Raw genomic sequence first — 15,627 nt, forward strand, 5'->3', positions numbered from 1 at the left:
AAGATGTGGGAGGTAGCCAGCTGGGCTGCTATGGAAATCTGTCTCACTATCCGTAGGTGGGGCCCTTGATTCATGTTCCAAGTCAGCTGCTAGACACTTTGCTGTCCAGCTAACAATCAGGAATGAGGACTCCCAGGCAGGAATGAAAGACTCAGGCAGCCTTCTAGCAGTCTGGGTCATACCATTTTCTCCAAACACCCAAACCAAAGCTGTCTTCTTTCAAGTTTTTGCCCCAAGTGTCACATTTCTTTTCTTTTCTTTTTTGAGACAAGGTCTCACTCTGTCACCCATGCTGGAGGGCGGTGGCATGATTGTGGCTCACTGCAACCTCTGCCTCCTGGGTTCAAGTGATTCTCCTGCCTCAGCCTCCTGAGTAGCTGGGATTACAGGCGCCCACCACCACACCCGGCTAATTTTTGTATTTTTAGTAGAGATGGGGGTTTCACCATGTTGACCAGGCTGGTCTCGAACTGCTGACCTCAGGTGATCCACCCGCATCGGCCACCCAAAGTGCTGGGATGACAAACGTGAACCACCGCACTCGATCGAGTGCCATATTTCCACAGAGGGCATTATTTGTTTTTTTAAAAAAGACTTTCCTTCATTGTAACTTATTAGATAATCTGAAGTTAAACCGACAAACACGTGTATTAAGATTTATTCATCTGAAGTCTTTTCTGTTTGTTTCATAGGCAGAAATCGTTGGGTCTTTAGGCGGAATCTTCCACTTTTTTTCTTTGTCACAGGTTGCGATGCTTGTAGTGAATCAAGGGAAGGTAAGTAACTTTGCAGAGGGAAGAACTACTCAGAGGACCTTTGCCCAAGCCCAGGTTTTTGTTACAACTCGCACATTTTAAAAAATTTATTTATTTATTTATTTATTTATTTTTTTAGACAGAGTCTTGCTCTGTCAGCCAGGCCGGAGTGCAGTGGCGCGATCTCAGCTCACTGCAACCTCCACCTTTCAACTTCAAGCAATTCTCCTGCCTCAGCCTCCCGAGTAGCTGGGATTATGGGCTCGTGCCACCGCGCCTGGCTAATTTTTGTATTTTTAGTAGAGATAGGGTTTCACCATGTTGGCCAGGCTGGTCTCGAACTCCTGAGCTCAAGTGATCCACCCACCTCGGCCTCCCAAAGTCCTGGGATTACAGGTGTAAGCCACGGCGCCCGGCATCAATAATGTATTTTTGTTTAACCATTTTAAAATAGTATCTTTTCTTTTTTTATTTATGTGAGACTGATTCTCACTGTGTCACCCAGGCTGGAGTGCAGTGGTGTAATCTGGGCTCACTGCAACCTCTGCCTCCCGGGCTCAAGTGATTCTCGTGCTTCAGCCTCCTGAATAGCTGGGATTACAGGTGCCTGCCACCATGCCCAGGTAATTTTTGTATTTTCAGTAGTGACAGGGTTTCACCATATTGGCCAGGCTGGTCTCAAACTCCTGACCTCAAGTAACCCCCACCCTCCGCCGCCTCAGCCTCCCACAGTGCTGAGATTACAGGCGTGAGCCACTGCGCCTGGCCCAATGGTACCATTTCAGTGTGTAATCAATATAAACAACTCATGGATGAGACAGTTTACATTTTTCTGTACTACATCTTCAAAATGAGGCCGGGTGCAGTGGATTACGCCTGTAATCCTAGCACTTTGGAAGTCCGAGGCGGGCAGATCATTTGGGGTCAGGAGTTTGAAACCAGCCTGGCCAAGATGGTGAAACCCCGTCTCTGCTAAAAACACAAAAAAATTAGCCCGGCGTGGTGGCAGGCACCTGTAATCACAGCTACTTGGGAGGCTGAGGCAGGAGAATCACTTGGACCTGGGAGATGGAGGTGGCAGTGAGCCGAGATCGTGCCACTGCACTCCAGCCTGGGCAACAGAGCCAGACTCCATCTCAAAAATAAAATAAAATAAAATAAATCTTCAAAATGCATTGTGCATTTGACACTTAGAGTAATTCTCTATTCAGAACTAAATTTTCAATGGTTAAACTGAAATGTAACCCTAGCAAAACAATAAAGTTGTATTTAATAAAAATAAAAAAAGAAAGGCAGACTTGTGGCTTCTTTGCTTTCTTTGCTTTCCCCTGCACCTGCTAGCTGCACTCCTCTTCCCTCATTAGGACTCAGTGGGACTCCACAGTAGGGTTTGGGGAGAGGCTGAATGGTGTCTTTTTCTCCCAGGGCATGTTCAAGTACTCAGACCACCCCCTCAACCGGAGTTTTGGGCTGTCTTTTGACTATAATGGGACTCTCGACATCCTCATCGCCCCCGGCCAGAGAGGCATCCTGCTCCTATGGTTTGAGAACAGCCTGTTGTTTTCCCATAATGCAGGTGAGCCCAGGGGCCCAGGGTGGGGCTGCCGCCTGGTGGCCTCCTCCAGAGGGGCCGAGTACAGCCTGGATAAGGGGAGGGGAAGGAGCAACCCCTCGACCACTCGGTTATTTTTTTCTCTTCCATGTTCAGAGTGGACCACAAGCCCATAATCACTTAGTGGATCTCTCTGCATCCTCCCTAGCTTCCTGGCTTGCAGGATACTTAGGGCCAGGTAGACAGTGACAACTGAAATAAGTGACGGTGACAAGAGTCTCCGTCGTGTTTATTCCGCCAGCTTTAGGTCGCGTCTGGGAAAAACGCCAGTCAGACACCTCTGAGGCTGCTTTTCCAGAGTTCCAGGAGGCTTCGTATTTAACATTTCTTTCTTTCTTTTTTTTTTTTTTTTTTTGAGATGGAGTCTCACTCTGTCGCCCAGGCTAGAGTGCAGTGACGCGATCTTGGCCCACTGCAAGCTCCGCCTCCCGGGTTCACACCATTCTCCGGCTTCAGCCTCCCTAGTAGCTGGGACTACAGGCGCCCACCACCACGCCCGGCTAATTTTTTTTTTGTATTTTTAGTAGAGACGGGGTTTCACCGTGTTAGCCAGGATGGTCTCCATCTCCTGACCGCGTAATCCACCTGCCTCGGCCTCCCAAAGTGCTGGGATTACAGGCGTGAGCCACCGCGCCCAGACATTTCTTTAACATGTGGGAAGGCTAATGGTTGTATTCCTGGGAGACTTTAGTTCATGCACAGTAAAGTTCCTGGTTTTTTTTTTTTTTTTTTGAGACAGTGTCTCACTCTGTGGAGGCGGAAGCTGTGCCGAGTCCTGATTGTACTTCTGCACCCAGGCTGGAGTGCAGTGGTGCAATCATGGCTCACTGCAGCCTCCACCTTCCCTGGGCTCAAACGATCCTCCCATCTCAGCCTCCCGAGTAGCTGGCTACAGGCATGTGCCACCAGGCCTGGCTGATTTTTTTGTATTTTTTGTAGAGACTGGGTCCTCCTGTGTTGCCCAGGCTGGTCTCAAACTCCTGGCTTCAAGCAATCCTCCTGCCTTGGCCTCCCAAAGTCTGGATATTACAGCTGTGAGCCGCTGTACTCAACCTGTTTTATCCTCACAATGGTTTCTTTTTTTTTTTGGGGGGGGGGACACGGTTTCACTCTGTCATCGAGACTGGAGTGCAATGGTGCAATCGTGGCTCACTGCAGCCTCCACCTCTCAGGCTCAAGTGATCCTCCTGCTTCAGCCTCCCAGTAACTGGGACTACAGGTGCGCCACCATGCATAACTAACTTATTTTTTGTAGAGACGGGGTTTCACCCGGTTGCCCGGGCTGGTCTCAAACTCCTGGGCTCAAGCAATCCTCTGGCCTCAGCCTCCCAAAGTTCTGGGATTACAGATGAGAGCCACCAAACCCGGCCTGTTTTATTCCTTATAGTGGTCACCTGTATTAGAAGACATTCCGTTGTGTTCAAGCCCCTGGTTGACAAAAAACTCAATGGCCATCCCTCTGAGCTTGCTTATAGAGAAGATTAATGGGGATCTGGTTTTCTTTTTTCTTTTCTTTTTTTTTTTTTGAGATGGAGTCTGGCTCTGTCGCCCAGGCTGGAGTACAGTGGCGCGATCTTGGCTCACTGCAACCTCCACCTCTGGGTTCAAGCAATTCTCCTGCCTCAGTCTCCCAAGTAGCTGGGATTACACGTGTGTGCAACCATGCTCAGTTAATTTTTGTATTTTTAGTAGAGACAAGGTTTTGCCATGTTGGCCAGCCTGATCTCGAACTCCTGACTTCAAGCGATCTGCCCACCTCAGCCTCCCAAAGTACTGGGATTACAGGTGTGCACCCCCACGCCTGGCAGAAGGGTTGGGTTTTCTTAAACCGAAGCATATTCCTTGTCATGCTTAACAAAATTGTGTTTCAGTGCTGTATTTTCCTTGATTCATTCTCCTTTGAATAGCGAACCTCTCAAAAGCTATAAGGAACATCGAAAGAGCCACTGGCCGGGTGGGCTGGGTGGTGGCAGGGGTGGCTGCGGTCCCAGTAGTAGACATCCCCTTTCCCAGGATGTACACGGGGCCTCATGCACCTGTCCTGTTACCTCCTAGGTCAGCTCGTCGACACCGTCCGGGTGAAAAAAGGAGACCAGACCTTGTTTTGTTCCATTTTTGAAGCCAAGATCACCATCCACAGCATTGCTGTCAGTGCGTAGCCGACCCACTGCTAGCCTAGAAATATTTAGACCTGGCTTATTAACCGTAGGCCTGCCAGACCCAACCCAGCCAAAATACGAAATCAGACGGGCGCGATGGCTCATGCCTGTAATTGCAGCACTTTGGGAGGCCGAGGCGGGTGGATCACCTGAGGTCAGGAGTTCGAGACCAGCCTGGCCAACATGGTGAAACCCCCTCTCTACTACAAATACAAAAATAAGCTGGACGTGGTGGTGGGCGACTGTAATCCCAGCTACTCAGGAGGCTGAGGCAGGAGAATCGCTGGAATCCGGGGGTGGAGTGAGCAGTGAGCAGATCGCACCATTGCACTCCAGCCTGGGCGACAGAGTGAGACTCCAAAAAAAAAAAAAAAAAAAGCTTCAGCTCTGTGTTTTTTTCATATTGCTTGGCAGTTCCACATGAACTTTGTGATTATAACCAGAAAATAGCTGTCATATTATTCTTTTTTTTTTCTTTGAGATGGAGTTTCAATCTTGTTGCGCAGGCTGGAGTACAGCGGCGTGATCTCTGCTCAGTGTAACCTCTGCCTCCCGGGTTAAATTATTCTCCTGCCTCAGCCTCCTGAGTAGCTGGGACTACAGGCGCGCACCACCGTGCCCGGCTCATTTTTGTATTTTTATTAGAAAAGAGGATTCACCATGTTGGTCAGGCCGGTCTCAAACTCCTGGCCTCAAGAGATCCACCCCCCTCGGCCTCTCAAAGTGTTGGAATTACAGGCGTGAGCCACTGCACCCAACCATACTTATGTTTTTGTCCACAGAAATGACCAGCATTTCAATTTTCGTTTTATCTTGTTTTGTTTTTCCTAGCTGAAAATGAACTGGCAGTTATAACTCGGGAGGATAATTTGTATTATGGCAATCTGGGCATCGTGCCAAGTTCCATAATCAAAGTAGGTAAAAAGAAAGTGGGGTTATGGGCTGGGCACGGTGGTTCACGCCTGTCATCCCAGCACTTTGGGAGGCTGAGGTGGAAGGATCACCTGAGGTCAGGAGTTCAAGACCAGCCTTGCCAACATGGTGAAACCCCGTCTCTACTAAAAATACAAAAATTAGCCGAGCCTGGTGGTGGGCACCTGTAATTCCAGTTACTCGGGAGGCTGAGGCAGGAGAATCGCTTGAGCCTGGAAGGCAGAGTAAGACTCTTGTCTCAACAACAACAACGACAACAGAAAGTGGGGTTATGAATTAGTTGGTAAGGAATAATGGTCTTGTTCACAAACTTCTGAACCTTTTTTCGAAGGCTAGAAATCACTCTAGTTAGTAAAATAATGACAACAACAACAACAGCTAAAAGGGGAAGAGTATTTAAAATACTATAGGTGCCGGTCTAGGCACCTTCGTGTATTACATTATTTAACCTTGACCATCATCTTTAGGAGTAGCTCCTCATATCGTCCCTATTTGACAGATGGAAAAACTGAGGCACAGAGACCTAAGTCGTCTGTCCAGGCTCAAAGTGGTACTAAGTGGTGGTGCAGGTGTCATCTGACATCCTCTTGTGCATTATGCCTATCTAATTTTTTTTTTTTTTTTTTTTGAGATGGAGTCTCACTCTGTCGCCTAGCTTGGAATGCCACAGCACAGTCTTGGCTCACTACAACCTCTACCTCTCGGGTTCAAGCAATTCTCCTGCCTCAGCCTCCCGAGTAGCTGGGATTACAGGTGCATGCCACCACACCAGGCTAACTTTTGTAATTTTAGTGGAGTCAGGGTTTCACCATATTGTCCAGGCTGGTCTTCAACTCCTGACCTCAGGTGATCCACCCGCCTAGGCCTCCCAAAGTGCTGGGATTACAGTCGTGAGCCACCACGCCCGGCCGAAACTCTGTTTCTTAAAGATAATAATAATAAAACTAACAAAAATTTAAAATAAAAGAATTATTTTGGCCGGGCGCGGTCGCTCACGCCTGTAATCCCAGCACTTTGGGAGGCCGAGGTGGGCGGATCACGAGTTCAGGAGATCGTTACCATCCTGGCTAACATGGTGAAACCCCATCTCTACTAAAAAAATATGAAAAAATTAGCCGGGCGTGGTGGCAGCACCTGTAGTCCCAGCTACTCGGGAGGCTGAGGCAGGAGAATGGCGTGAACCCAGGAGGCGGAGCTTGCAGGAGCAGAGATCAAGCCACTGCACTCTAGCCTGGGCGACTGAGTGAGACTCTGTCTCAAAAAAAAAAAAGGAATTATTTTGGCCAGGCACAGTGGCTCCTTCCTGCAATCCCAGCACTTTGGTTCCAGGAGTTCATGACCAGCATGGGCAACATAGTGAGACCCCGTCTCTACTAAAAATATGAAAATTAGCTGGGCATGGTGGTGCATGCCTGTAATCCCAGCTACTCGTGAGGCAGGAGAATGGCTTGAACCCGGGAGGCGGAGGTTGCAGTGAGCTGAGATCGTGCCACTGCACTCCAGCCCGGGCGACACAGTGAGGCTCCATCTCAAAAAAAGAAAAAAATAATAATTACCAAAGGATGAATGAAGCTGAAGAGAAGTTAGATCACAAGTTGTCCTTATGACTGTGTTTCCTCCCTCCCCCAGCCCTCTCTCCCTCCTTTCCTTTCTTCCTTCCTTTCTCTTTCTCTCTTCCTTTCTCTTTTCTTTTTCTTTCTTCCCTCTACCTTCTTTAAATCTGCATCATGGCCGGGCATGGTGGCTCATGCCTGTAATCCCAGCACTTTGGGAGGCTGAGGCGGGTGGATCACGAGGTCAGGAGTTCAAGACCAGCCTGATCAACATGGTGAAACCCGTCTCTACTAAACATACAAAAATTAGCCAGGCATGGTGGTGCGACTGTGATCCCAGTGACTCAGGAGAATCGCTTGAACCTAGGAGGCGGAGGTTGTGGTGGGCTGAGATCGTGCCACTGCACTCCAGCCCGGGCGACAGAGCAAGATTCCGTCTCAAAAAAAAAAAAAAAGGCCTGGCGCGATGGCTCACGCCTGTAATCCCAACACTTTCAGAGGCCGAGGCAGGCGGATCATGAGGTCAGGAGATCGAGACCATCCTGGCTAACACAGTGAAACCCTGTCCCTACTAAAAAATACAAAGAAAAAAAAATTAGCCGGGTGTGGTGGTGGGCGCCTGTAGTCCCAGCTACTCGGGAGGCTGAGGCAGGAGAATGGCGTGAACCCGGGAGGCGGAGCTTGCAGTGAGCCGAGATGGCGCCACTGCACTCCAGCCTGGGAGACAGAGTGAGACTCCATAAAAAAAAAAAAAAAAAGCAAAAAAAACTGCATCATGAAATAAAATTTAAACCTCCAGAAAAACAATTACAATGATTAGATCTCAGGAATCATTTTCTTCTTAGTTTGCAGACCAATACCTCTGGTCAGAAGAGGTGGCCCTGATGTTCAGGAGCCCAGGGACTCTGGAAATACTGACCCCAGTGCGTGACACAGCCTTTCCAGCTTTTGATTTCCAGAAGTGCCTCGTGAATATCCAGGCGCTTCTCATGGACCCTGAACTCCACGTTGGGAAGTGCAAGGTATGTGATCCTAACTGTTTTGATCAATGTTCAATGTACTTTTTAAAAAAGACAAATTCAACCTGGGCATGGTGGTGCACGCCTGTAGCCCCAGTTGCTCAGGAGGCTGAGGCTGGAGGGTTATTTGAGGCCAGGAGTTCAAGACCAGCCTGGGCAACATACAGCCATTTCTAAAACAATTTTTTTTTTTTTTAAAGCTGGGCGTTGGCCAGGTACCGTGGGAGACTTTGGAGACTGAGTCTTTGGGAGACTGAGGTGGGTGGATCACTTGAGGTCAGGAGTTCCAGACCAGCCTGGCCAACATGATGACACCCCATCTCTACTAAAAATACGAAAATTAGCTTGGTGTGGTGGCGGGCGCCTGTAATCCCACCTACTTCGAGTGCTGAGGCATGAGAATCTCTTTAACCTGGGAGGCAGAGGTTGCAATGAGCCGAGATCACACCACTGCACTCCAGCCTGGGTGACAGAGCGAGACTTCGTCTCAAATAAATAAATAAATAAATAAGTTGGGCATGGTGGTGTGTACTCTCAGTTACTTGGGAGGCTGAGGTGTGGGCATCACTTGAGGCCAGGAGTTTGAGGCTGCAGTGAGCTATGATGGAGTCACTGCACTCCAGCCTGGGTGACAAAATGAGACCCCCATTTCTAAAACACTAATTTTAAAAAAGAGAAATTAACAAAATAAGAGACAACAAGATAGTATTTGTCACCAATAAGAGATCAATCACATCACCCATTGACCACTGCCAACACGATCAAACTCAATCTCATGAGGCGAGCATCAATCCAGCTGCAAATTTGCCAGAAATACAAAAGACAGAGGAATGGGTTCACCTGCACCAGGGAAATCCAGATTTTGAGAAATGCTACAGGCCCAACAGCGTGGGGACTTCCAAAATCCATGGAAAGGAAAAGGGGGCCGGGCGTGGTGGCTCATTCCTGTAATCCTAACACTTTGGGAGGCCGAGGCGGGCGGATCACCTGAGGTCAGGGGTTCAAGAGCAGCCTGGCCAACATGGCGAAACCCCATCTCTACTAAAAATACAAAAATTAGATGGGCGTGCTGGCACATGCTTGTAATCCCAGCTACTCAGGAGGCTGAGGCAGGAGAATCGCTTGAACCTGGGAGGCAGAGGTTGCAGTGAGCCGAAACCAAGCCACTGCACTCCAGCCTGGGTGATGGAGTGAGACTCCGTGTCAAAAAAAAAAAAAAAAAAGTAGATTTTGTAGAGACAGGAGTCTCCCTGTGTTGTCCAGGTTGGTCTCAAACCCCTGAACTTAAGTGATTCTCTACACCTCAGGATTACAGGTGTGAGCCACTAAACCCAGCCAACAAACCTGTAGATTGAAAGGGGATTAAAAGACATACCTGTGTTGGGAAACGGGCAAGACTGAGTTATGATCTTGAGATGCATACTAGGGCAGCTCTACTCTAAAGAAACAGAAAGAGGGGCCGGGCGCAGTGGCTCACGCCTGTAATCCCAGCACTTTGGGAGACCGAGGTGGGCGGATCATGAGGTCAGGAGATCGAGACCATCCTGGCTAACACGGTGAAACCCTGTCTCTACTAAAAATACAAAAAATTAGCCGGGCGCGGTGGCGGGCGCCTGTAGTCCCAGCTACTCGGGAGGCTGAGGCAGGAGAATGGTGTGAACCCGGGAGGTGGAGCTTGCAGTGAGCTGAGATCACGCCACTGCACTCCAGCCTGGGTGACAGAGTGAGACTCCGTCTCAAAAAAAAAAAAAAAAAAAAAGAAACAGAAAGAGGGGCCGGGCATGGTGGCTCACGCCTGTAATCCCAGCACTTTGGGAGGCTAAGGTGGGCGGATCACAAGGTCAGGAGATCGAGACCATCCTGGCTAACAGTGAAACCCTGTCTCTACCAAAAATACAAAAAAAAATTAGCTGGGCGTGGTGGTGGGCGCCTGTAGTCCCAGCTACTTGGGAGACTGAGGCAGGAGAATGGCATGAACCCCGGAGGCAGAGCTTGCAGTTAGCCAAGATTATGCCACTGCACCCCAACCTGGGCGACAGAGCCAGACTCTGTCTCAAAAAAAAAGGAAACAGAAAGAGGTCAGGCGCAGTGGCTCACAACTGTAACCTCAAGCGCTTTGGGAGGCCGAGATGGGAGGATCACTTGTGCCCAGGAATTTGAGACCAGCGTGGCAACATAGTAAGCCCTTGTCTCTATTAAAAAAAAAAATTGAATTAGCCGGGCATGGTGGTGCACACCTGTAGTCCTGGCTACTTGGGAGGCTGAGGGAAGAGGATTGCTTGATCCTGGGAGGTCAAGGCTGCAGTGAGCCATGATCAAACCACTGCACTCCAGCCTGGGCGACAGAGCGAGACCCTGTCTCAAAAAAAAAGAAAGGAACAGAAAGAAGCAATTACTGCACATGTCAGGGTTGGGGGATACTTCTGGAGAGGAGGAAGGGGCTGGCATTGTGCCCATCTCGAGCCCCTTCTGGAAATACAGAGTCTAGTGGGGAAGACAGAGGCACAAGTGGAGATTCAGGCTGCAGGACCAGGAGGGTCCCTTCCTCCTTCCCGCCTCTTTGCCCTTTCTTTCTGGGAACAGGAGCATGATTATCTTTCTTCTTCGCCTTTTTAACTAGATAGAGTTTCTGACAGGAGAATTTATATACAGGATGTATACCATTGACATGCACAGCCAGCTGGAATTGACTGCTTCATTGATACCCCAGCCAGGCACATCCCTGATTCCTCTGGTAAGTACATCTTGATGTTTCTGCTATCTGGGATTCTCAGCCACATGCCTGGTGCCCACTCCCAGATTCTGGAAATCCCCTGGCATCCCCCACAAGGAGAGACACTACTCACACACTCACAATTCTGCATAGAAATTGTCTCTGTGTCTTTTTTTTTTTTTTTTTTTTTTTGAGACAGACCCTCGCTCTGTCCATTAGGCTGGAGTGCAGTGGCGTGATCTCGGCTCACTGCAGCCTCCACCTCCTGGGCTCAAGCAATTCTCCTGCCTCAGCCTCCCGAGTAGCTGGGATTACCGGCATGTGCCACCACACCTGGCTAATTTTGTATTTTTAGTGGAGACAGGGTTCCCCCATGTTGGTCAGGCTGGTCTTGAACTCCTGGTCTCAAGTGATCTGCTCACCTCGGACTCCCAAAATTGTTGGGATTACAGGCATAAGCCACCATGCCCAGCCATTTCTATGTGTCTTCCCCGTCGACGTGCCTCTGCATGTCTGGGCGTGATGAGGCTGTGGCTGTCCAGCTGGCTGCCTGGCCGCCCTTGTGCTGTCTCTGTGCCTCCTCCATCCTTCTGAGCTGCCCATACATTCATTTTCTATTCTTTTCTTTTGTTTTCTTCTCCTTCTTCTGTTTTTTGTTTTTTTTTTGAGACGGAGTTTTGCTCTGTCGCCCAGGCTGGAGTGCAATGGCACCATCTCGGCTCACTGCAACCTCTGCCTCCCGGGTTCAAGCCATTCTCCTGCCTCAGCCTCCCAAGTAGCTGGGATTACAGGTGCCTGCCATCATGCCTGGCTAAGTTTTGTATTTTTAGTAAGATGGGGTTTCGCCATGTTGGTCAGACTGATCTTGAACTCCTGACCTCAGGTGATCCACCCACCTCGGACTCCCAAAGTGCTGGGATTACAGGCGTGAGCCACCATGCTGGCCTCATTTTCTTAACTCAGCCTGAATTGGCTTCTCTTGCTAGCAGCTAAGAGCCCTGACCCCTATGGCCTTCCCCCACCCAGCAGGAAGTGCTTGGATGTTTCTCGATCCAAAATCCAAGTGTCTAAGCCTAGGCATTAGCTGCAAGTACAGATGGTCCCACAATTTTTTGACTTTGCAATGGCACAAAACCGATTATACTCAAACTATTGAGTATTATACTCAATATATTATACTCAAAATATTGACTATACAAAAACTATTATACTCAATAGAAACTGTATTTCCAGTACTGATACAGCCTTTCTGTTTTTCACTGTTAGTATAGTATTCAATAAATTACATGAGGGCCAGCCGCGGTGGCTCCCGCCCGTAATTTCAGTACTTCAGGAGGCCGAGGTGGGAAGATCGCTTGAACCCAGGAGCTCGAGACTAGCCTGGGCCACATAGTGAGACTCCATCTGTACAAAAAATATAAAAATTATTAGCCGGGTATGGTGGCGCATGCCTGTAATCCCAGCTACTCGAGAGGCTGAGGCAGGAGAATCTCTTGAATCCAGGAGGCGGAGGTTGCGGTGAGCCAAGATCGTGCCACTGCACTCCAGCCTGGGCAACAAGAGCGAGACTCTGTCTCAATAAATAAATAAATAAATAAATAAATAAAAATAAATTAAAAAAATAAAAATTAGCCAGGTGTAGTGGCATGCACCTGTAGTCCCAGCTACTTGGGGCTGAGGCAGGAGGCTGAGGCAGGAGGATCACTTGATCCCAGGAGGTTGAGGCTGCAGTGAGCTGTACTTATGCCATTGCACTCCAGCCTGGGTAACAGAGTAAAACCTCATCTCTTAAAAAATAAAAAATTTGTCCAGGCGCGGTGGCTCACGCCTGTAATCCCAGCACTTTCGGAGGCTGAGGCGGGCAGATTGCCTGAGGCCAGGAGTTCAAGATCAGCCTGGCCAACATAGTGAAACCCCATTTCTACTAAAAATACAAAAATTAGCCGGGTGTGGTGGCACATGCCTGTAATCCCAGCTACTCAGGAGGCTGACGTGGGAGAATCACTTGAATCTGGGAGGTGGAGGTTGCAGTGAGCTGAGACCATGCCACTGCACTCTAGCCTGGGTGACAGAGTGAGACTCCATCTCAAAGAAAAAAAAAATTAAATAAATAAATAAAAATAAAAAATTTAAAAGTAGGTAAATTATTGCTTCATGAGGACAGAGTTTCCATTTGGGATGATGCGAAAGTTTTGGAAACAGATGGCAGTGATGGTTGCACAATATCGTGAATCTACCGAATTGCCATTGAATTATACACTAATGGTGGGTAAATTCATCCAAATGTATTATCTACTTGTACAAACATTCAGGAAAGCTGGACCCCTGAAATGTCAACATCATGATCCAAGGGGTGGAAGGGCGAGTGGGTTTTGTTCTCCTTTTAGTATTGCTTAGTTTATTCTCAATTTAAAGTAGGCTGGGCTAACTTCCAATGCTTGGTAGGTTAGGTGTATTAGATGCATTTTCAGGCCGGGCATGGTGGCTCACACCTGTAATCCCAGCACTTTGGGAGGCCGAGGTGGGCGGATTGCCTAAGCTCGGGAGTTTGAGACCAGCCTGTGCAACATGGTGAAACCTCGTCTCTACTAAAAACACAAAAATTAGCTGGGTGTGGTAGCGTGCTTGGAATCCCAGCTACTCGGGAGGCTGACGCATGAGAATCGCTTGAACCCAGGAGGTAGAGGTTGCAGTGAGCCAAGATCTCACCACTGCACTGCAGCCTGGGTGACAGAGCAAGACTCTGCCTCCAAAAAAAATAAAAATAAATAAATAGGCCAGGTGCGGTGGCTCACGCCTGCAATCCCAGCACTTTAGGAGGCCGACACAGGCATATCATATGAAGTCAGGAGTTCCAGACCAGCCTGGCCAATATGGTGAAACCCCATCTCTGCTAAAAATACAAAAATTAGCTGGGTGTGTTGGCGCATGCCTGTAATCCCAACTACTTGGGAGGCTGAAGTAAGAGAATCACTGGAACCCAGGAGGCAGAGGTTGCAGTGAGCTGAGTTTGCAGGACTGCACTCCAGCCTGGGTGACAGAGTGAGACTCCATCTCAAAAATAAATAAATAAATAAAATAATAAATAAATAAATAAATGCATTTTCAACTCCTTTTTTTTTTTTTTTGAGACGGAATCTTGCTCTTGTTACCCAGGCTGGAGTACAATGGCGTGATCTCAGCTCACTGCAACTTTTGCCTCCTGGGTTCAAGCGATTCTCTTGCCTCGGGCTCCCGAGTAGCTGGGATTACAGGCATGCACCACCATGCCTGGCTAATTTTGTATTTTTAGTAGAGATGGGGTTTCTCCATGTTGGTCAGGCTGGTCTCAAACTCCCGACCTCAGGTGATCCACCTGCCTCGGCCTCCCAAAGTGCTGGAAGTACAGGCGTGAGCCACCGCGCCTGGCCAACTTTTTTTTTTTTTTTTTTTCTGTAGAGACAGGGTCTCGCTGTGTTGCCCAGGCTGGTCTTGAACTCCTGGGCTCAAGCAGTCTTCTCACCTTGGTCTCCCAAAGTGCTGGGATTACAGACATGAGCCACTACACCCAACCCTGATTTTTCATCTGAAGGTGTACTGGGTCACTGTGGGGGTTTGTCGCCCCATCCTGTCTGCTGGCTCCGTACAGCCTGAGCTTCTCTCACCCACTCCCAGGTGATGGTGAGCAACCCCCACTCCCTGGGGTTCCAGGCCACCTTCTACGAGAACGGTTACACATCAGATGGGAACACCAAGTACAAACTGGTGAGCCGCGTCCCCACCAAACCCTGTCGCCTGTCCCTTGAGAGGCCCCCTCTTCCTCCTTCCCTTATCAGCATTAAAATTTAGGAGTTTCCAGGGTACATAGCCCCTGGCCGTGCCCCGCGGTGGGAAGATGATCAGGCAGCCGTCACCCACACGCTTGACCTCATTAAAGTGTCACACGGGAGAGACCCGGATGGCATGACAGGGAGGAGCCTAACCCAGCCCGGGGAGGGTGGCCGGAGATCTGAGTTAGTTGGGTAAACTGAGGCATGAGGATTGAGTGGGGGCAGTTTCCACAGGGCAGGGGCCTGACCAGGTGCAAGTTGGTGACAGCAAACTCCTTTAACCAGGCTCGTCACATCACATCCAGGTGAGTGAAGAAAACAGTCACTCCTCACTGTGGGTCCCCAGAACTCAGGGAGCAAGGGAATAGGAGGCATCATATTGGGGCCGTTGTTTCTGTGAGCTTCCAGAAGGCTTTCACAGGCGGTGGGACTAGAACAGAGCAGGGCTTGGCTGGGCGCAGTGGCTCACGCCTGGAATCCCAGCACTTTGGGAGGCCAAGGTGGGTGGATCACTTGAGGTCAGGAGTTTGAGACCAGCCTGGCCAACATGGTGAAACCCCGTCTCTACTAAAACTACAAAAAAAAAAAAAAAAAAAAAAAATTAGCCGGGCGTGGTGGCGGGCGCCTGTAGTCCCAGCTACTTGGGAGGCTGAGGCAGGAGAATGGCGTGAACCCGGGAGGCGGAGCTGGCAGTAAGCCGAGATCATGCCACTGCCCTCCAGCCTGGGTGACAGAGCGAGACTCAGTCTTAAAAAAAAAGAAAAAAAAAAAGGCAAACATTAGCCAGGCATGGTAACGCTCACCTGTAGTTCCAGCTACTTGGGAGGATGAGGCAGGAGAATCACTTGAACCAGGGAGGCGGAGGTTGCAGTGAGCCGAGATCGTGCTAATGCACTCCAGCCTGGGCGACAGAGAGAGACTCCATCTCAAAAAAAAAAAAAAAGGAACAGAGTGGGGCTAAGCGGCTTCCAGGTTCGTCCCCCCAAGTCCCCTCCAACACCCCATCTCTCCCAATGTCCTGAGCTGGGGATGCGCATGGTGTTCCACGGATACACTTGGGATTTTTCTCTTGAC

General features: G+C 49.2%; 1 protein-coding gene across 5 annotated transcripts in view; it reads left to right on the top strand.

Moving 5' to 3' along the window:
- The window catches only part of CATSPERD (cation channel sperm associated auxiliary subunit delta), a 57,168-nt gene that overhangs the window by 22,896 nt on the left and 18,645 nt on the right, over positions 1–15,627 (top strand). For all 5 annotated transcript variants that reach the window (XM_055371371.2, XM_055371377.2, XM_063702009.1 and 2 more), the window contains exons 8-14: positions 693–776; positions 2,181–2,331; positions 4,423–4,518; positions 5,358–5,440; positions 7,858–8,034; positions 10,652–10,765; positions 14,399–14,488. In XM_055371371.2, the coding sequence (XP_055227346.1) occupies positions 693–776; positions 2,181–2,331; positions 4,423–4,518; positions 5,358–5,440; positions 7,858–8,034; positions 10,652–10,765; positions 14,399–14,488 (795 nt within the window). The remainder of the gene's footprint in view (positions 1–692; positions 777–2,180; positions 2,332–4,422; positions 4,519–5,357; positions 5,441–7,857; positions 8,035–10,651; positions 10,766–14,398; positions 14,489–15,627) is intronic.

Source organism: Gorilla gorilla, chromosome 20 (genome assembly GCF_029281585.2).
Source record: "Gorilla gorilla gorilla isolate KB3781 chromosome 20, NHGRI_mGorGor1-v2.1_pri, whole genome shotgun sequence".
Classification (NCBI taxonomy): Eukaryota; Metazoa; Chordata; class Mammalia; order Primates; family Hominidae; genus Gorilla; species Gorilla gorilla.